Source organism: Artemia franciscana, chromosome 7 (genome assembly GCF_032884065.1).
Source record: "Artemia franciscana chromosome 7, ASM3288406v1, whole genome shotgun sequence".
Taxonomy (NCBI): domain Eukaryota; kingdom Metazoa; phylum Arthropoda; class Branchiopoda; order Anostraca; family Artemiidae; genus Artemia; species Artemia franciscana.
Genome location: NC_088869.1, coordinates 28,941,272 through 28,963,881, shown reverse-complemented (window position 1 = coordinate 28,963,881; position 22,610 = coordinate 28,941,272). Strand labels below are relative to the sequence as shown.

General features: G+C 35.5%; 2 protein-coding genes and 1 long non-coding RNA gene across 6 annotated transcripts in view; 2 read left to right on the top strand and 1 right to left on the bottom strand.

Annotated features, from left to right (window-relative positions):
* The window catches only part of LOC136029115 (integumentary mucin C.1-like), a 42,210-nt gene extending 31,126 nt beyond the window's left edge, over positions 1-11,084 (top strand). Inside the window, exon 5 of one of the 2 annotated variants that reach the window (XM_065707192.1) lies at positions 10,607-11,084. In XM_065707192.1, coding sequence (XP_065563264.1) covers positions 10,607-10,974 — 368 coding nt within the window. In that variant the 3' untranslated portion in view covers positions 10,975-11,084. Of the gene's footprint in view, positions 1-6,602; positions 7,299-10,606 lie in introns of those variants that run through there. The other variant, XM_065707191.1, reaches the window with a different exon arrangement.
* The window catches only part of LOC136029116 (uncharacterized), a 76,552-nt gene that overhangs the window by 13,176 nt on the left and 40,766 nt on the right, over positions 1-22,610 (bottom strand). Inside the window, exon 3 of the long non-coding RNA XR_010617976.1 lies at positions 15,705-15,848. This is a non-coding gene — a long non-coding RNA (uncharacterized LOC136029116). The remainder of the gene's footprint in view (positions 1-15,704; positions 15,849-22,610) is intronic.
* The window catches only part of LOC136029114 (uncharacterized), a 55,716-nt gene continuing 52,125 nt past the window's right edge, over positions 19,020-22,610 (top strand). For 2 of the 3 annotated variants that reach the window (XM_065707187.1, XM_065707190.1), the window contains exon 1: positions 19,020-19,072. In XM_065707187.1, the coding sequence (XP_065563259.1) occupies positions 19,035-19,072 (38 nt within the window). In that variant the 5' untranslated portion in view covers positions 19,020-19,034. Of the gene's footprint in view, positions 19,073-21,876; positions 22,032-22,610 lie in introns of those variants that run through there. The other variant, XM_065707188.1, reaches the window with a different exon arrangement.

The window sequence follows — 22,610 nt, the reverse complement described above, 5'->3', positions numbered from 1 at the left end:
TCAAAATTTACTAAATTAGTTTACTCTTTTCACAGTTCACTGTGGCAAGAGTGGCGAAGAATTGTAATATCCGTAACCTTGTAAGAACCAAATAAAAAAATTGTATAAATCCCGGTTTCCTGGTTTAACTAAACCTAAGATAGAGCCAGGAGGATGTTTTCATTTGGATATTCTTAGTACTTTAAGAGCCGCCTAAATTTTTAAGAGAACAATGAAACTGACTGTACAAATAGTTCACCTTAATACTCGTTTTAAACCCAAGAGATATGAAACTATACTGTCTCGTTTACTAGTTCCATATATTTTTTAGCTGCGTCTACTCCCAAAAAATGGGATAACAGAAATAATATTCAGGCTTTCCACTCCACCTCATTCAGTGAATTTACAAATTCAGTGTCTTTAGTCACTTGTCTTATTTATTTTCCATTAAATATCACTGCTTATATTATTCCATACTCGACTGAGGTATTTTTCTGGCTTGTATACGCAAAGCATGAGCCAATTTTATAAAGTGTCTTTAAAAACCGCTTCATTAGACCCATCTTGATATATAACAGAGAAAAGGCTTTTCTAACCTAGTGATGTATTTTGTCTCTGCTATTCCCAAGGCGCAAAAACCAAGAATTTGTGCGTTTAGCCTACTATTTGCAGTCCAAGGAGAAAATTTAAAACCTAACTAAATCCTCACTGACCTTCAAGATAAATTATTTTTTCCAAAACCAAAATTATGGCATCATTCTGCTGTTTATTTTCGCTGAGTGAGCAACTGGTATTGAACCCATTTTTTTTTTAATTATACAGAAGAAAATAGTTCAAACTTCAAGTAGAATTGTCAATAAACAAGGAGTCCTCTAGAATTTCAACAAAATACCATTTCTTATTCTTCAGAAAAACAGGGTAGCAGGTTTAACTCCATTACATGATAAAAGGTATATTCTGTTCCTGGTTGAATATTTTCATATTCTATTATGAGAAATCAGCAATTCACAACTTTCTTTTGACAAGTTGATATCTCTGGTGAGGTCATTCACCTCGTCAGGGATAAATCGTCGAGCAGTCAATGATATATCCTTATAATTACTATCACATTCAGCTGTATCAGAAGGCTGACCACAAGCACACGGTTTGTCCTAAGAGAAAGCTGGCATCTGGAAAAGTATCGGAAATGGGGCTTTTTCTGAGCAAAGATTAGGACAATGCCACTTGTTATTATTCTTAAAAAATATTCCAAAATTTTACTAGGTAGATATAACAGTAACGAAGGTAGTCTTTGGGTTTCCTCCAATTCCTTGGCACACCAAATTCAGACTTCTCTTTTTCACAGAACATTTGTTCAGTAGCAAAACTTCTGTAAAAGTTTCACAACATCATTTGCCCAGGTTCTATCCTGGTCACCAAGTCTACCATCAAAATATCCAAGATAAGCTCTTTTTACAATATCATTAATGGTTTTTCTTTTTTCTATTAACGTGTTTTCTCTGTATATGTGGAAAAACTATCAGGAGGATTTACACAATTTTTCCTGCTTCATCCCATCTTGTTTCTTTTACAGAATGCATACACAACATACAGTTTGAAAACAACAAGAATAAAGAGCAAAATGAAACAAAGCAGATATTTCTGTAATATGTATATTTGATAATCCCTATTTATAATAATTTATTAAAAGAACATTCGATACACTTTCAAATAGTTCGTGGTAACGAACTGTAGTAAGGAGCGACCCGGCTCAATAGTAAACGAAACTCTAAAAAACGGAATTTCGATACTAAAAGATATATCAAAAGAATCAGATTTTTATGCTGATTTTAAATATATAAATTTCATCAAATTTAGTCTTTGTCATCAAAAGTTACGAGCCTGAGAAAATTTGCTTTATTTTTGAAAATAGGGGGTAACACCCCCTAAAAGTCATAGGATCTTAACGAAAATTACACCATCGAATTCAGCGTATCAGAGAACCCTATAGAAAAAATTCCAAGGTCCAATCTACAAAAATGTGGAATTTCGTATTTTTTGCCAGAAGACAAATCACGGGTGCGTGTTTATTTGTTTTTTGTTGTTTTTTTTTTCCAGGGGTCATCGTATCGACCAAGTGGTCCTACAGTGTTGCAAGAGGGCTCATTCTAACGGAAATGAAAAGTTCTAGTGACCTTTCTAAGTGACCAAAAAAATTGGAGGGCACCTAGGCCCCCTCCCACGCTCATTTTTTTTCCCAAAGTCAACAAATCAAAATTTTGAGATAGCCATTTTGTTCCGCATAGTCAAAAACCATAATAACTATGTCTTTGGAGATGACTTACCCCCCACAGTCCCTGGGGGAGGGGCTGCAAGTTACAAACTTTGACCAATGTTTACATACAGTAATGGTTACTGGGAAGTGTACCGACGTTATCAGTGGGATTTTTTTGGTTTGGGTGTGGGGTTCAGGGGGGGGGGCTATATGGGAGGATCTTTCCTTGGAGGAGTATTTCATGGGGGAAGAGAAATTCAATGAAAAGGGCGCAGGACTTTCTAGCATTACTATAAAAAAAAACAATGAAAATATAAACATGAAAAAGTTTTTTCAATTGAAAATAAGGAGAAGCATTAAAACTTAAAACGAACAGAGATTATTAAGCATATGAAGGGTTCTAAAAATACTTTAGCATAAAGAGCGAGGTATTTAGGAGGAGATAAATACTTCGCTCTTTATGCTAAAAAATTTTTAAATAATTTCAACTATTTATTCTACGGCCTTTCTGATTCAGGGGTCATTCTTAAAGAATTGGGATAAAACGTAACGTAAGTTATATACGTTTGTTACGTAAGTTAATTCTTAAGTTACGTTTTTTTTTACTAATAAAAACGTTCGTTAAAAATTAAAAGATCTAGTTGCCTTTTTGAGTAACCGAAAAATTGGAGGGCAACTAGACCTCCTTCCCCACCCCTTATTTCTCAAAATCGTCTGATCAAAACTAAGAGAAAGCCATTTAGCCAAAAAAAGAATTTAAAACGAACAAAAATTACTCCGTATATGAAAGGGGCCTTTCCTCCTCGACAGCCCGCTCCTTGCGCTAAAGTTTGATTCTTTCTCGCAACTCTACTTTTTAAAACAATAAAAAACTTTAGCGTAAGGAGCGGGGTGTCGAGGAGGAAAAGCCCCTTTCTTATACGGAGTAATTTTTGTTCGTTTTAAGTTTTAATGTCGCTCCTTACTTTCATTTAAAAAAACTTGTTTTTTTTATTTAATATTGTACAAAGGATGAACTAGCTTGTTTATCAACAAAAAAGTAATTTACAAGTTTCACCTGATAAAATTTGAGTCAATATAATATTTATTTTCAAAGTAATGGTTATTTATTCCATCAAAACTACTATTTTATTTGAATTATTATGAATTATTTGAACTCAAAATAGGGATGAAACCTTTTTATTGACAGTGAACTGGATATTTCGAACAGATATACGGTGTTCATCATCAGCAGTAAAACTAAAAGACATGAATAAAAATAAACAAAATTTATACCTGATAAACTAATTACATATAGTTTATTGCTCGTATTTTTTTTTTCAATGCAACAGCGGAAGCCAATCTCTTTGACCTCTTCGGTTCCGGTTCATTATATTTATCTGACATATTACGTGACCAGAGGTCATAGCTCTTAGGTGAGGTGATATTTACTTTATTTGACCTCAGTAAATTATCATAAATTGAGTTCAATCCAAATTCACCTGTATCTCTGTTTATGGAATTATTCTTGAATAAAATTATTTTAATTTTGATTGTTTCCCTGAAAATTTGCTTTAAACCTTGGTCCCTAGAAATCAAAGAAACATTTTCAAACAAAATAAAATGATTTGGATAATTAAAGATATGTTCCGAGAGGGCCGACGTGAAATCTTCAGGTTTGGTATTTTGCTTTAAAGACGATGAAATAGAATTATGATGTTGGAGCAATCTCATTTTTTATATTCTGGTTAGTACGTCCCACATAAGAGCTTCCGCAAGTACATGGGATTTTATAAACCCCTCTTTTTTGCTTTACGGAAGTTCGATCCTTTCCAGAATTTAAAAAACTAGCCAAAGTATTACTACCTCTTAAAGCTACCTTTAAACCATTATTTTGTAAAATTCTATTTTAAGTTTTTCACTAAAACAAGGAACATATGGTAGAGAACAAAAAATATCTTTCTTTTCTGTTGTTTCCAGAATATCGTCAGAAAATTCTAGAAATTTTTTCCTTCTTTTCGAAAAAGTCTGGTCAATTAACCAGCCAGATAATGGTTACTTATTAAAATCTCTTTTAACAACAATAATTCCTCCTCAATGAATTTTGGAGAGCAAATTCTAAAAATGTGGTCAGTTAAGGATATGATTAAACCAATTTTAATTGGCGAGCATGACCGGAGAAAAACGAAAAAAATCAGTCATTGTTAGTAGGTTTTCTGTAAATCTTAAAATCCAGACTATTTTCATTTTTTCAAAGAAGAACATCCAGAAAAGTAAACTTATTATCCTCTTCTAATTCTATTGTAAATTTTAAATCACTTCCTCCAAAATTAGGATGTTCTAAAAAACTTTTTAATCCCTCCACCCCATAATTCCATACTGAAATTATGTCATCCATATATCTCCCCCAAAATTTATGTTTTAAAAAGTATGAATCTAACGCTATTGTTTCAATATTTTCTACAAAACAATTTGCTAATAAAGAACTTAAAGGGGCCCCCATGGGTAAACCATTTACTTGTTCAAAAAAAACCCCTCTGAATGGAAAAAAAATAAGAGAACATGTTGCACAGCCTAACTAAATTCGTAATTACACCAACTTCCAAAACTGTTTCAACACTAATTAAGTCCAAATTTCTTAGTATCTTTCTTTCAAGAAGAATTTCTGCGGAATTTACATCAATACTCGTATACATTGACACTATGTCGAAACTTGAAATTATAGAATTTGAAGAAATCTCCACTTCTTTGAGTTTTTTTGCAAGTTCTGACGAATTCTTAATGTAAGAAATTTGTGTAGACATGAGTGGTTTACATAATGACACTAGCCACTTACTCAGAGCACTTGTTGGTGACTTAGTACTTGCAGCAATTGGTCGTAATGGCACCTACCTGAAGGTGCCAACAATTGGTCGTAAAAACCTACTAACAATAACATATTTTTGTCGTTTTTCTTCGGTCATGCTCGCCAAGTAAAAATTGGTTCAATCCTTAACTGACCACATTTTTAGAATTTGCTCTCCAAAATTCATTGAGGAGGAATTATTGTTGTTAAAAGAGATTTTAATAAGGAACCATTATCCGGCTGGTTAATTGACCAGACTTTTTCGAAAAGAAAGAAAAAATTTCTAGTATTTTCTGACGATATTCTGGAAACAACAGAAAAGAAAGATATTTTTTGTTCTCCACCATATGTTCCAGGTTTGAGTGAAAAACTTAATAGAATTTTACAAAATAATGGTTTAAAGGTAGCTTTAAGAGGTAGTAATACTTTGGCTAGTTTTTTAAATTCTGGAAAGGATTGGACCTCCGTAGAGCAACAAAGAGGGGTTTATAAAATCCCATGTACTTGCGGAAGCTCTTATGTGGGACGTACTAACCAGAATATAAAAAATGAGATTGCTCCAACATCATCATTCTATTTCATCGTCTTTAAAGCAAAATACCAAACCTGAAGATTTCACGTCGGCCCTCTCGGAACATATCTTTAATTATCCAAATAATTTTACTATCTTTGAAAATGTTTCTTTGATTGCTATGGACCAAGGTTTAAAGCAAATTTTCAGGGAAACAATCGAAATTTAAAAAAATTTACTGAAGAATAGTTCCATAAACAGAGATACAGGTGAATTTGGATTGAACTCAATTTATGATAATTTACTGAGGTCAAATAAAGTAAATATCACCTCACCTAAGAGCTATGACCTCTGCTCACTTAATATGTCAGATAAATCTAATGAACCGGAATCGAAAAGGTCAAAGAGATTGGCTTCCGCTGTAGCATTGAAAAAAATAAGAGAAATTAACTATATGCAATTAATTTATTAGGTATAATTTTTTTAATTTTTATTCATGTCTTTTAGTTTTACTGCTGATGATGAACATTGTATATGTGTTCGAAATATCCAGTCAAATAATTTTATATCTATTCACTGTCAATAAAAAGGTTTCATCCCTATTTTGAACTGTTTTACTTTCGTCATGGGAAGGAAGTGTGGTCTTCGAAGTTATTTATTTGAATTGTTACAAAAAGTAGATAAACAAAAGGGCAAATTTACAAGAATCTATTTTTATTTAATTTTAACCTATTTTTCTATAAATTGTATAATACTCATACTTGTAATTTTGAACAGAAAAAAAACAATGGTCTATAATTGATTTTATCTGAAAATTTAAAGCTGACAGAGAAAAACCGATCTTATTTGGCAACTCAAATATAGTTAAAGCCGGTTCTAAAACCCTGAATATGAGCAAAGAAAACATTTTGTAGGCCCGTAAATAAGAATCATTTTTGTTTTCATTTTTACAGTCAGAATGAATTCTTCAAAATTATCAATTTTATGAAATTTTAAGTAAACCTATAGAATGACGAAGTTACTTTTCATTATAGATTATCCAAAGTCAAACCCAACTACCCCTCCTTTGGTACGTCCAACTCAACCAGCAACTCAAAAAACAACACCAACAACTCAACCTACAACGCAACCAACTGAACCGACAGCTGAGCCAACATCCCCAACAACTGAGCCAACAGCATCAACAACCCCAAGAACCGAACCGACAACACAGTCAACTCAACCAACAACTCAGCCAACGACAGAGACAACTCAGACAACAACCTCGGCAACTCAGTCGACAACACCACCAACTCAACCCACAACTCAACCAACGACAGAAACAACTCCGTCAACAGCACCAACAACTGAATCGACCACACCATCAACTGAATCAACAACTCCGCCAACAGAAGGAACAACCCAAACAACGACAGAAACAACTCAAACAACAACACCAGTAGCTTAATTGACAACACCCACCAACAGCTCAACCAGCTGAGTAGCTTGATGATGAGGTTTTCTGAATCTTAACAACAGCAGTTAGTGTTTTTAGATTGTCATATGCTGACAGTGACTGTGCCCGCCCTGGTCATGAATGAGAGTAAGGCTATGCTTAAAGCAACTCATTAGAAAATTCAAAAACTTTTACTAGGTGCCCGAGTTAAACAAATTCCTTATCACGATTTATCTTAGTTTGTCTTTTATTATCAAAAACTTTCATGAATTAAACAATGTTTGCTTTAAAAAAAGTGTTCCAATCTGAATAGGTTTTGATAGTAGCTAGGACAACCTAGAGGTTGTTAGATTTTAACCCAAACATATATAAGAAATTTTGTTGTTTATTTCCCGACACCCAAACAATATTGTTACTTCAGAAATGCATCAGGTAAACAAGCTAATGAAATTTTAGTCTGTCACACAGCACAAAACCTAGCCACATTTATGTTGTCGCTTGTAAAACTATTGTTTGTTTTATTTATTTGTTTTAATTTACGGCTGCTTTACATTGTTATAATTCATTACAACCAAAAAGCACAGGACGGTTGGCCCCCAGCCTCCCATTGCACTTCCTGGCTGAAGGGCCAAGAAACAGAAATCAGCACCACCGGTAGGAACTGCAAAGTCCAATGCCGTATTCTTTACCTTTTTTACCTTTACCATAACAACCAACGTATACTTCCAGAGCCTATGTCATCTGTGTGATGAGGATTCTGCTAGTTACAATATTTTGCTAGTTAGAGTACTTATCACTTACTTCCAATGTATTTGAGGGAAGGAGAATTTGAATTCAATTCGCTACAAAGAGGGACATGCAAGTAAAATAGGTCATTAGTACTAAAATAAAATTGTAATAATAAAAATAAGTGAAAACAGAATTCAGATACAAGTGAAGAAGTTCTAACGAAGAGTTGGCTATTAGACGAAAGCGGACTTCAGAAATGAGCTGATGTGTATCTTTCCTAACTGGCGTACCGTGCGTACAGTAGTATGATTATGAAAAAAGATGAATTGTGGTTGCGCCCTTCAGGGGTAACCTAGTAGGAAACTATCTCTAGCCTATAGAAACCGAGAATTTAAACACGTGTTAAAAAAACTGTCAAATAAAGAAGAATCAACAGTTGAAGCACGTACCTTTACTAACTGGTGTACCTTTATTTTATTTTTAGCAGTATCTATCTATAGTAATATGATTATGAAAAAAGATGAATCATGGTGGCACCCTTTAGGGGCAACTTAGTAAAGAACGAACTCTAGCCTATAGTAACCTATAGCCTATTCTATAGCCTATAGATTTCACCCCTTCAGGGGTAACCTAGTAGGAAACTATCTCTAGCCTATAGAAACCGAGAATTTAAAGACGTGTTATAAAAACTGTCAAACAAAGAATAATCTACAGTTGAAGCTATGTATCTTTAGTAACTGGAGTACCTTTATTTTATTTTTAGCAGTATCTACCTATAGTAGTATGATTATGAAAAAAGATGAATCATGGTGGCACCCTTTAGGGGCAACCTAGTAAAGAACGAACTCTAGCCTATAGTAACCGAGAATTTAAAGACGTGTTATAAAAACTGTCAAACAAAGAATAATCTACAGTTGAAGCTATGTATCTTTAGTAACTGGAGTACCTTTATTTTATTTTTAGCAGTATCTACCTATAGTAGTATGATTATGAAAAAAGATGAATTTTGGTTGCGCCCTTTAGGGGCAACCTAGTAAAGAACGAACTCTAGCCTATAGTAACCGAGAATTTAAAGACGCGTTTACAAAAACTATCAAACAAAGAAGAATCTGTAGTTGAAGCTGATTCAATATTGGCAACTAGCATTTTGACTAATCTTAATGGTAAAAGTTTATTCCGAAAATAGAGTTATAGAAATTTTAAAATCAGCCTTAAAACCAAAATTAAAGCCTTTAATACAAAATTGTGTCGAATTGAAATGAAAATTGTACTGTTGGAATCAACATAGCCGAAACCCCCATCTTAGAGAATTACAGTCGCCCACCTTGAGTAACAAAAACTAAGGAGATGGGACACGGTGATGTGTCTGCATTTCGGAAAGTCGCAGGTTTTATCCAATAACGATCAGATAGCAGATAAATTTTAGTTTCCTCCTCAGTATCTTCTCAAAAACCGGATTATTTTTATACCGACAATAGAAATACATTGGCTAACAGATTTGAATTTTTAAACCTACAAAATAAAAAAGATAATAATGTAATAATATAATAATGTAAATGATAGCGTAAAAATGTAAAATAATGTAAAAAGGTAAAATAATGGATAATAATGCAAAAAGATAATAATGTAAATTACTAAGAGCATCGCAGGAGTGTCCAAAACACAAAAATCGTTTTAATTGCTGAATAAAATTCATAGGAAAAACGAATAGGATATATATATATCTATATATAAAAAAATAAGTTGTCTGTGTGTGTGTGTGTCGAGTGAGTCATGTTTGTGTGTCGACTGACGTCATTATAAGGATTGAGCTGTATGCGTCATGAAGTTGTTTGTCGACTGACGTCATGTTTGTCAACTGATGAAATTACATACCAGGACACCGGGACACAAATGACGACCGGGACACAGGGAATATAAATGACGACCGGGAACCTCAAAGAGAAATTACAGACTGGGACACCCGGACACAAATCACGACCGGGACACAGGGAATATAAATGACGACCGGGACATAGGGACACAACTACAGCGGGGACGCCGGGGGCACAGGCGGGATATATAAATGACGACCGGGACACAGGGATTGTTCGAATAGAAATTACAGACCGGGACACAAATGACGACCGGGACACCGGGATACAGGGAATATAAATGACGACCGGGACACTCAAAGAGAAATTACAAACTGGGATACCGGGACACAAATGACGACCGGGACACAGGGAATATAAATGACGACCGGGACACAGTGACACATCATTAGAATAATGTGGTATAGATCTGAATACGGATTGTTTTTCCCATGGACAATTATATGTTGCATGTTCAAGAGTCAGTAAACCTGACAATCTATTTATATGCACAGACAATGGGACAGCGAAGAATGTTGTATATTCGCATGTTTTACGTAGTTAAAAACACACACACATATATATATATATATATATATATATATATATATATATATATATATATATATATATATATATATATATATATATTCAGAGGTGGGACACAGGGACAAAACTACAATGGCGCGTAACTCATATGGCACGTAACGACTTACGCGCGCGGGGCGGCTTGGGGGGGGGGCGCAAAGCGCCACCCTAACAGCTAGTATATATATATATATATATATATATATATATATATATATATATATATATATATATATATATATATATATATATATATATACATATATCTAAAATAAATTTACTTTTTTATAATATTATATATATATTTATTTTCACTCGTTACATGAATAGTATCTTATACTGCTTAATATTTCTGCAAAAGAATTATCGCATAAACATAAAATATTTGATGCATATATGCCCTATTATTGATGCATATATGCCCTCATTGCAGATTATCTAAGGCCGAATCCTTCTGAACCGGAGCCGGAGACACCACCAGAGACAACTGAACCAGAGCCAACCGAACCACAGGCAACAGAGACTGAGCCAACAGAACCAGAGCCAGAATCAACAGAAGCAGAGTCAGAAGAAAGAAAAGCAGCACATCAAGATGAATCACCAACATCCCCAACAACACCAAGAACTCCTACAACACCAACGACTGAACAAACAGTGCCTACAATGAGTCTACCAGCAAAAACAGTGCCAAAGACACAGCCAACAACGACGACAACATCTAATAAAACGTCAACGACTGCACAAATCACATCTACAACGAGCCTTCCAGCAAAAGCACAACCGACAACGACGAAACCGTAAAAACATACTTAAGTACCTCATTTTAGTGAATGCCTTTTTAAATATGGTTTTGAATATGTTATTTTTGAACTAGGTAGTAAATAAACCTGCGTTTATTGTGCATTAACAAATTCGTTTTTGCCTATGTTCATTGTCCGTTGGGAAGACCGGCCATAGCTGGGAAAATAAATCTTTTGCCTATGAATGAATGACTGTATTTAAAGCCATTTTTCAGGCCGTATACATACATATAAAACAACAAACAAACAAAATTATGTAACAATCGACTTTCGAATAACAAGACCCTTCCGGACAAAATTCGCCACTGCTACTATATTAATTTTTGAAGTCGACTTCAAAGTTCCAAGAAGGGGCTCACGCCCACCCACCCCAAGAAAGCTCCCTCTTAGCTCTTTTAGCCCCTGACACCTGAAAAGAAAATGGTCTAGCCCATCAAGATTTCCGCAAATTGGGCAAGTATACCGCATTTCCGGGTGGCACCTATTTTTCCAAATACTGTGAAGAGGGAGACAGTTTGCTCGCACCTGCATCCAAGACCTCAGAGATTCTTTTGGAATCCCTAATTTAAAATATAGCTCTTCACCATAATTTTCTTTCACCTTATAGTAAGAACTTAAGCTTTCCGACTGGCTAAGGTCACTCCACCATTTCTGAATTTCTTGGTCTTCCAGCCTTGTTTGGATCTCTGACAGAAAGGCTTTTTGATCTGAGATTGGACCCTCTCCTTCATTCCATGCATACGATAGACCTGTGCTGTCCAGTAGTTTTTTGACATGGAAGGGCCATGACGATTTTTGTCCCAGGGTAGGTAATTCATCATATGCTGCTCTGATGAGTCTTGAGGAGGGACATTGCAGTATTTTCAGCCAAAACTTAATTAATTGGATCTGTCTATGTTTTCTCATGGAGAAAAGTCCCAAATCTCCCTTGATGAAAAGTGTGTGAGTTGTGGCGTGCAGACCTAGCATTCGTTTATAATATTGTAGCTGTAGAGTTTCTAATGAGTTTGCCCCTTCTAGGCCCCATACTTCCCCTCCATAGTGGAGGATTGGCCTTATTTTTGAGTTGAACACGTTTTTGTGCATCTTTAAGTCACCTATTCCCGACAGATTACTGTTCCTTAACAGCGTTGCCATTGCTGCTTTTCCTCGATTTGCCATCTTCGAAATGTGATTGCTCCATCTTCCGTTCGATGTTAGATGGAATCCTAAATATATTGCCTGAGACACAACCTTCACAGCTTCACCATTCAAATTAAAACTTTCCTCATCTTTATTTCCTGTTGATTGTCTACGGCAAAAAATCATCACCTCTGTCTTTTTTGTGTTAATTTCCAGTTTCTTTTCCTCTAAATATTCAGCTGTTAAATCTAACAGAGTTTGTAGTTCTGAATTGGATCCGGCGACCAAGGCAATATCATCGGCAAATAATAGTAATGATAATACTTTATTTCCAAGGTGTACAACTGGCGCCCACCTTTTTTCAAGGTATTCGGCAAGATCATTTATAAAAATAGCAAAAAGTTTCGGTGATAGGGTACTACCCTGTTTTACACCTTTTACATTAAAAAAAACTCTAGATATACCGCTTCCTGCTATCTTTACCACATTTCTGGTCAAACAATACATCGAGAGAAGAACCCTTAAAAAGGGTGACGGAATTCCTGTTCCTAAAAGTGTTCTAAACAGAATTATGCGGTCAACATTGTCAAATGCTCTACTTAAATCAAGAAAAGCCACGTACAACTTTCCGTTTCCCTTGCAATACTTACTAATCAATGCATTTAGAACAAACATTCGATCAGATGGTGAGTTCATTGTCCGTTGGGAAGACCGGCCATAGCTGGGAAAATAAATCTTCTTTTGGGTATTTCTCGAGTCTTGGTGAAGCTATCTATCGAACAGTTCGTGGTAACGAACTGTAGTAAGGAGCGACCCGGCTCAATAGTAACCAAAACCCTAAAAGGGGGTTTTGATACCAATAGATACATCATCAGAATTGGATTTTTATGCTGATTTTAAATATATAAGTTTCATGAAATTTGGTCTTACCCATCAAAAGTTAAGCGCCTGAGAAAATTTGCCTTATTTTGGAAAAGAGGGGAACACCCCCTAAATCTCAAAGTATCTTAACGAAAATCACACCATCACATTCAGCGTATAAGAGAACCCTACTGTAGACGTTTCAAGCGCCTATCTACAAAAACGTGGAATTTTCTATTTTTTTTCCCAGAAGACCGATCACGGGTGCGTGTTTATTTGTTTTTTGTTTTTTTTTTCCAGGGGTGATCGTATCAACCCAGTGGTCCTAGAATGCCCTGAAAGGGATCATTCTAACGGAAATTAAACGTTCTAGTTCCCTTTTTGAGCGACCAGAAAACTGGAGGACACCTAGGCCCCCCCATGCTCAATTTTCCCGGAAGTCACTGGATCAAACTTTTGAGATAGCCATTTTGTTCATCATAGTCTAAAAACCTAATAACTATGTCTTTTGGGATGACTTACTCCCCCACAGTCCCCGGGGTGGGGCTGCAAGTCACAAACTTTGACCATTGTTTACATATAGACATGGTTATTGGAAAGTGTCCAGTCGTTTTCAGGGAGATTTTTCTAGTTGGGGGGAGGGGGTTGAAGGGAGGGGGTTACATAGGATGATCTTTTCATGGAGAATCTATCATGGGGAAGAAAAATTCCATGGAAGGGATGCCGGATTTTCTAGTATTCTTAAAAAAAAAAAACAATGAAAAAATAAATACGAAAAAGTTTATTCAACTGGATGTAAGGAGCAGCATTAAAACTTAAAACTAAAAGAAATTATTACGCATATGAGGAGGTTCATCTCTTCCTAAATACCTCGCTCTTTGCGCTAAAGTATTTTTTGTTATTTCAACTATTTATTCCACGACCATTGTGATTCAGGGGTTGTTTTTAAGGAATTGGGATAAAATTTAAGCTTTAGTGTAAAGAGCAAGGTATTTACGAGGGGGGAACCCTCTCATATACATAATAAACATACGAACATAGAAGCTCGTTACCTAAGTTAATTCGTAAGTTACGTATATTTATTCTTAATAAGAGCGATCGTAAGAAAATTAAAAGTTCTAGTTGCCCTTTTAAGTAATCAAAAAATTGGAGGGAAAATGGGCCTCCTACCCCACCCCTTTTTTCTAAAAATAGACCGATCAAAACTATGAGAAACCCATTTAGTCACAAAATAATTAATATGCAAATTTCGTTTTAATTATTCATGTGCGGAGAGCCAAAATCAAAACTTGTATTAATTCAAAAACGTTCAAAACTAAATAAAAAAACAAGTTTGTTCAACTGAAAGTAAGGAGCGACATTAAAATTTAAAACGAATAGAAATTACTCCATGTATGAAAGGGGCTGTTCCCTCCTACTGCCCCCTCCCCGAAAAAGGTGAGTGTACTTAACTTGAAGATGATAGGAATTTGTATATGAAAATGGAAATAACAACTAAAACCCCTTCCCCCGTTTCATTTATTATTTTATGGGTCTGATTCTTCATTGTTCAATAGTCTGATTATGTCACGTCAAATATATTCCATCTGGAAAACGTTCCCATTTTGAAGCGCTTTGAAGAATCGCTAAATCGATGCTTTTTCTTACTGACGGGTAAATAAAGATTTAATTAAGAGCCGTGAAATTAGGGTACATTTCAACAGGTAACTGCATACGCTTCCGATTGAGCATCTGTTTTACACAAAGCGTCATTTAGACCTTTCACTGGACTATTAACTGATAAATGTTTTGGGCCAAATACAATTTACCTTTGAAGGTTTTAAGAAGTTGAATATTAAGGTAAAATATTTGATGTAAAAGTATGTTATATATGCATTAAATATGTAGGGTGGGGAGCATTTTTCAAAATGGAAAATACAGATAGTTAGCCATGATTTTAATTTTGTGTAAGGCCCTTTAAGGAGAAAGCTCCCTTTTAAAGTTTAAATCCCTCTTAGAGCAAAGAGGTTACACATCTTTCGCTAATGTTTGCTCCCATAGTGTCAAATTATTAACATATTTTCTTTGTCTATGTGTTGCCCGTTGACGCGGAATGGGGGGGGGGCAATTGGGGGGGGGGCTATAGGGTTAAAGTTAAGGGAAACACAATACATGTTGAAATTATGATTTTTAAGGTCAATTATGAGACTCAACATGGTCAATTATAGGCCAATTATAAGGTCAGCAATGTCTTAGTGACAAAAACTTAACGTTTTAATTTTTACGCACGGTAGGATGCTGAATAAAGTAACAATAAATTTGCCTAGTTAATAAGATATCGAGGGGCTCTTGTTCGAGGGTTCAGGACCATCCTAACAAATAAAGTTACAGACTATTAAATACAGCTCCAGTCCAATAGTTCTGAGGGGTTGGAGGGTCCTGACCCTTAAAAAAGCCACAGGTTTTCAACATTATGAAAATAATACATTTTTTTTTTCAGGTTAAAACCAAACCATTTCAAATGGGAAAATAACTGGGAATGTCCTAACTGTTTCAAAAAGAAAGTAGCTTTTTATTTTTATTCCAGGTTCCCGTTGAAATATCGGTGGAGGGGGGTGAGCAATAAAGACGAGGAACCAGATTTGGTTAATCAGTTATTAGAGGACTTTTTTGGTGAGGTGCTTACTACCGTTGAAATGGACGACATTAAATAGCACCCCTCCCGTAATAAAATTTGCAGGTATTGTGAGTAAAAACAAAATTTCTCACCTCGATATTTTTCAAAAGTAACGGAGAGGTCCAAGAGTTAGTTGGCTTCATCAACTTAGCAAAACTGTATCATTTCGAGGGGTAACAACCGAATTGTTGGGGGCCATTTCCAATGCTGCTGCTGGGGGCCCTGAACCTAAAAAACTGGGGATAAACACTGTTAAAATAATATATTATTTTTCAAGCTAACAAAACTGTACCATTTCAAAGAAAATTAACTACGACTGTTGGGGGGGGGCATTTTCGATAGTTCCGTAGGAGGGGTTTGAGGCTATTAAACACTGTTAAAAAAATACATTCTTTTTTAGATTGAAACCAAATCATCTCAAAGGTGGAAATAAATGAACGGTTGATTCCATATTATTACACTTATTAAAACTGCTAATAAATCAGTTTCATGGCTGCACAATAGAGCCTATCCAATGAGTCTATCACCATAGGACAAGTTGGTTATTAAAGATAAGAAAATGTCTTCGGTTTTTCAGGGGAAATTTTTTGATGGTAGGGGGAAGTGCCAGTCCATGATCACGATCATGTCAGCCTACCAATTTTATTGGAGAGTAGTGACTTTCACGGACTGGTCCATAAATCATGTAATTTAAACATTAAAAGACATTATTTTCTACCGGTTTACATACACAATTTCCACTGTGTTCCACTTTATTACCAGCGTTGGCATGTTTCCAGAGAGATGAAATTATAGATTGTACAAGGGTAGATGGAAAAAACAACTCCCTAAAAGAAAAACAACTGCATGACTTAAGGGCACTTAGAAAATCCCTTCCGGAGGCCGAGGCAGCTTCTCTGGCTACCAGCCGAAGGTCGATTCCCCTTGGAACCCGTTGCGACAACTGCAGTGGCTAAGGACAGAAGCCAGGCCGACTAGCTGGCTGCATGCAACTTCATAGTATAATATTAGAAACTTTTTATTTAAATATACATAAAACAACAACAGCAACCCTGCCTTGCACGCACACAGAATAAGCATGCAAAAGCGGTTTTGAGATAGAGAAAAGGAAAGACATAAAAATAAAACACTGCTGAAACGAGGAAAACGGACCCCCCCCCCCTGTTGCCTACTATTGAGTTTTCTCTTGACCGAGATAATGTCTGTTTATATTCATGCATCTCGATCTGAAGCAAGGTAATGTTCATGGGGTAGTACCTTCACATCATCCAAGTACAGATTGACTTTCTCCGACATGGCTGACATGGCATTTTTTTCTCTATTCTAATCGTGTAGCTTTAAAATGTTAAAGTGCGAATCCCCATGGCTTTTGATTTTCTGAATATAATATTTTCTACACAGATTCTTTAAACACTCACATCGAATTTCTCACATAGTGTGTAAGCACTCCCTAGCACACTTTTTGATTTCCTCATTGTGCGTTTGCACACAGTACCCCTTTGGCACTGTAAGCACACATTAGGAGATCAAGTGACTCCCTGTCTTGGATTTTATAAATAACAGCTTATTTGGGGCCTGGCGCTTCACTAGTTCCAAGTAAATGAACTCTTCCCAATTGGTAAAGTCCATTCAAGACCTACTGTTCTTACCATTTTCCAAATAATCTAAGATTGTCTGTTTTAATTTTCAACAGGAGTGAATCAGATTCTCCATAATACACTTGAACTTTCCCCTTCTTCCGCTATTGGAGCATACACACATTGTAATAAAATTCCAACAAAATTCCAAAATTCCAACAACAGGTTGGCTCCGAGAAATTGTATTTAATCACTTTGTTCTCTTTAGTTTGAATGAATTTATATTCTTACTTCATTCTTTTTGTCAGTACTGGTCGAACTTCGTTGAAGTAAGGATGCTAGGGCTGTTTAAAAAAAAAGTTTTTAACAAAAATTATTTAGTTTTAATTCTCACAGTTTAATATAAGTTTATTTATATATACATATTTTCTCTCGTGTTCTCGTATTGTGCTGAAGACGGCCCTTGAACATAGGGTCGAAATATTCACAGAACTGATTTCCACTGTCTTGAAAAGATTTTCCCTATTGTTTCTACTTTGTATTTGTTTCTTATGGCCCATTCTCCTCAAAAGTGATAATGTCGGTAAAATTTGGATCACAAGGATTGTTAAGCTACTTTTAACTACCAAAAGGTAAAGAGCAGTAAGATATTGCCGACAGATAAAGGGATGTCATCTCTAGAAAAAACTGTGTCAATTTTTTTATTGGGGGATTGTCCAGTCGGGAACATACCCTTCCCTTATGGGCTCCTCTACAAATAAGAGCTGATCCAAATTGGTAATCTGCCCTATTTTCTCTTTGCTTTTTTTAAGGAATAGATCTATAATCAGATAGGGACTTGAAAAATAATACCCCAAATCCAACCCAAATTCATCATAGATTATACCTGGTTTTTATATACATCATCCAGGCCCCCTCCCACGCTAATTATTTTCCCAAAGTCACCAAATCAAAATTCTGAGATAGCCATTTTATTCAGCGTAGTAAAAAAAACTTATAACTATGTCTTTGGGGACGACTTACTCCCCCACAGTCCCCGTGGGAGGAGCCACAAGTTACAAACTTTGACCAGTGCTTACACGTAGTAATGGTTATTTGGAAGAGTACAGACGTTTTCCTGGGATTTTTAGGTTGAGGGGGGGGGGGGGGTGTTGAGAAGAGGCGTATATGTTGGAGGAACTTTCCTTGGAGGATTTGTTATGGGGGAAGAAAAGTTTCATGAAGGCAGAGCGGGATTTTCTAAAATTATTTAAAAAAAAACAATGAAAAAATAAATACGAAAAAGTTTTTTCAACTGAAAGTAAGGAGAAGCATTGAAACTTAAAACGAACAGAAATTATTAGGTGTATGATGGGCTCACCTCCTCCTAATAACTCGCTCTTTACGCTAAAGCATTTTAATTAATTTCAACTATTTATTCTACGGCTTTTGTGATTCAGGGGTCATTCTTAAGAAATTGGGACAAGATTTAAGCTTTAGTGTAAAGATATACGCTCTACGCCATAAAAACCTTTTTGGGCAAAGTGGAAAAGAAAATAATGATAGAAAATAAATGTCTATTTTAATTAATTTCTTTAGTGTTATGATGGCAACTAATGACTTTTTTTACTGTTCACTGGTACGGTAATTTCATTGTCAAAAATATTGGTGATAGCGGGTAAATTCTCAGGTGTGTTCTGATTGAGATCCAGTAGAATGTAACCAAAGGGTTTCTTCGTAGCCTGATTGTGTGCCAAGAGTAGAAATTTTGGTTCACCGGGACATATCTATTCGTTTACAGTTATGAGGGAACTTGAATCTCGAGCGACCCTGTATATGATTAAATAAAACGGGACCAAGAAAAAAATGCGCAGAATTGAATATTCGATGTGTAACCCTTTGCTGTAAGTGGAATTTAAACTTTCTTAACCTTAGTAAGGGAACAAAAAAGTTTGGATTAGTGAATATGATAGATCATAAATATGTGTAAAGAAAATATTCTTTACATATATTTCGTTCTTGAGCTTCTAGTAGCGCTCATGCATAAGTGCTCAAGCATACTATTAAAATTGTTGTAATAATTTTTTTAATTTAATATCTTGAACCTAATTTCAACATGTCCCCACTTAAATTTAACTCATTGAACCAACCCTTCTACATCAATGATAGACCCCGTGAGGATAACACTTTTTTTAATAGAAAAGTAATGAATTCAATCTGCCTAAGTATTTTTTATTCCTCAATTAAATTTTTGCTTTTATTCTTGCTACAATATTTTATACAACGTTGATATTCAAAAAAGCCCCCTTCTTTATCATTGTCAGAAACTCCCCCTTCCAGATTAAATTGTCGTGCAACTAGTTTTTCAAAGAAAAGCTTTGAAAATTTGCCATTATTCAGCCGTCTGAGAATTTTAGTGCTTATTTAAATGGTGATAAAATAGGTTTTGTACGCGCCTTAAAATAGCTTCTAAGGGCAAGTATATAGACCCTTCTTTCATTTTTTCAACTCCTTTTTCATGAAAGCTAAAGTAGAATTTTATATGAAATATGCGTGATAGGGGCACTCTAGAGGACAAAACTACAAAATCAGTCTTTTACTCTGTTACCTAGGGTTATAACTAGGAGAGGAGGAGGGCTCTCAAAGAATTCGATATTGTCAGAAAAGACAGTTGTTTGCTATTTTTTAGCATAATGCATCTACTCCTTTCGTTGATACATTTTTCTAAGCGTTTTGCAATAAAAACAAGGATTATGTTTAACCTTAACACTCCAAGTTGCGATTCAATTGTAATATCAGAACATCCAAATTTGTCGGCTGGCAAGAATCTGCTTTCATGCAATTATTATAAGAAAACCCAGTCGAAAATCGAGGGTTTACACTATTAAGGGTTTAACCTAGCGTAGCAAGGCTGTCCAGTGGAAAATTGGGGTTTACACCATTAAGGGTCTAACCTAGCGTATCTGTATATACCTTTTTTTAGCAGGCTGTTTCGATTGGCGGAAAAGTGCTTTGAAATACCAGACGAAAAAAGTGTATATTTTGCGAGAAATTAAGATTATTCTACTTTAAGAAAACTTTTTTATGGGGAAGGGTTGGGTTCTAGCTGTTAGTTCAATATAGAGAGTTATAATAGGTTAAATTGGTGAGGGGTATAAAAAGAGAGAGTCACCAGCATAATAGTAGCTGTCCGATAGAAAAGAGGTGATTTACAACATTAACGGTTGAACAAGCCTGATGTTTTTTTTTTACCAATCTGCTTAAAAGCGGTTTTAATGAACTTTAGCAAGAAAATAAGATTACTCTATCAATTATAAAGAAAATTATGAGGGAGTGGGGATTGGTTTTAGATATTTGTCTAATATAGAGAGTTAGAGTAGCTCGTATGTGGTGGGGGAGGCTACAGAAAGAGGGACTCACCAGTATATCAGCAGAAATTCAACTTTTCTTTAAATTTCAAGGGGCATCCATCTTAGAAAGTCTTGAGTTGTGTCAACTCAAAATCTGATGAAATACTGATTGAAAAGTCGCTCTAATAGCTGTTTTGTATCCTCCTTGAGATAATAGACAATAGTCTCTCTAACTGCCCTGCTCATAGAAAATGGCTGCAAATTTGCTTGCATTAAATGGCGGATATATTGGTGTGATGTAAGAATCATGTCCTTGCTTGGAAGTCCTGAAGTAAACGAGCCCCCCCTGGAGGTTTTTAAAAGGAAATACTGGGGTCCAGAAGACCCCTGAAGGTATTTCCCTACAGCTTAGATTTTTTTAGCATAACACCCAAGGAAATCCTGAAGTAAAGAACCCTTGGACCTCGTAGGTTTTTGAAAATAACACCTAGGGCTAAACAAGCCCCTGATGGCTTTTTAAAAGGAAATCTAGATTTTGCGGGGGCAAGGAAACCTTGAATGTTGCTTAAAGAACATTCAAAATAATCCTGAAGTAAAGAAGCCCTGGCCCTCGTAGGTTTTTTTTTTTAAGAATCGGAGAAACTATGACGTAAGAACCCTAGAAATCCCGATTTGGTGGGGCTCCTGGTAGGTTTTTTAAGCATAGCAACCATAGAAAAAACATTCCCTATGCGTAAACGTAAACATCCCCTATGATGTGCACATGCCGGCTCTCGTGGAATCCAGGGATAGGGATGCGTTTAAAAGCAGGGATAGGGATGCGATTAAAACCATCTTGGGGATATAACTTATGAAATCAATATCATATCAAAAATTTAATTTTAAGGCCACCAAGATTGATTTTCGGTGGTATAATGAATCAGAGACAGAAAAAAGGCTCAACTGTTAAAGTTGTACATCGACACGTTTGCACCAAAAGCTGGCTAACGTCTCTTTAAGCTTGGCTTATAACTATCTCACTTGTTTCAAATCGTAAATGTATGCAAATACAAGTTAGACCCTTAAAAGACCTTAATATGGCCAACCTCCCCCCCTCCACCGTGTTACTAAAATAAGTTCTAGCCTTGTCTCGTTAACTAGATGTAACTCGTGATGTAACTCCAAATGTGCTCCTAATCACTCCTAGTTACTCAATGTCACATTTGTTGTTCAAAATATTAGCACGTGCGTGACATTGACTTAGTACCGGCAAGACCTTGCTAATTCGTATAATGTCATTTTTTTACATTACGTACATTTTACGAAGAATCGCACTAACCTTGGCACGACGTCATTTCAGTGAAAGTAATAGGAAGTTGCTGAAAATTTCCTTTTCATTTTTATCTAGTGATTCGTATTACTTACTTACTCAGCTCTGAAAAATAATTACTTTTTGTGTGTTTGTCTAATTGAGTCGAATCTTTAGTGTGTATAGGCGTAAATACGAATGAGGATTGTAAGAAATTTAAGTTAGGTATGTCAACTGATTTCTAATGATTTTTGTCATTAGTTTTATTTTATTCATGGTTTAACAATTTCTCATTTTGTATCTTATTAGTGTTTCCTAATTTTATTAATTTAAAACAATTATCTGTTGAAACTGTCAGTTCTAACAGTTAAGAATTCTTTGGAATTGTCTCCATGCTTAACCACCAACCAAGCTAAAAGATAGCGTCTCTAAATTGTAATAGCTGGGCACTTCTCAAAACCTTTCGGAGAGGGGGGAGGGGTAATAGACGGTTTTCAAATCTTGCCAGATTTTCTGAGATCATACCGGAGTTTTCCCTTATTTCGCCAAGGTTTCACAGATACATTCTATGGTAAATCCGCACCAAAACGGTAAATATCCTTTAAATACCAGAATAAATGGGTAAATAAAAGAATAAATTTTTTGTGAATGCTAGAATAAATCCGCACTGCTAAATTATGCTAGATTCCTCTCCATGCTAGCTCATTCAAGGATGATTAAGGAAAAGAAAACATCAATTATTTACGCGAAATTAATGGAAGAAATGAATCAGTTTCAATTTCTAGAGAGCACATAGATTTTTAA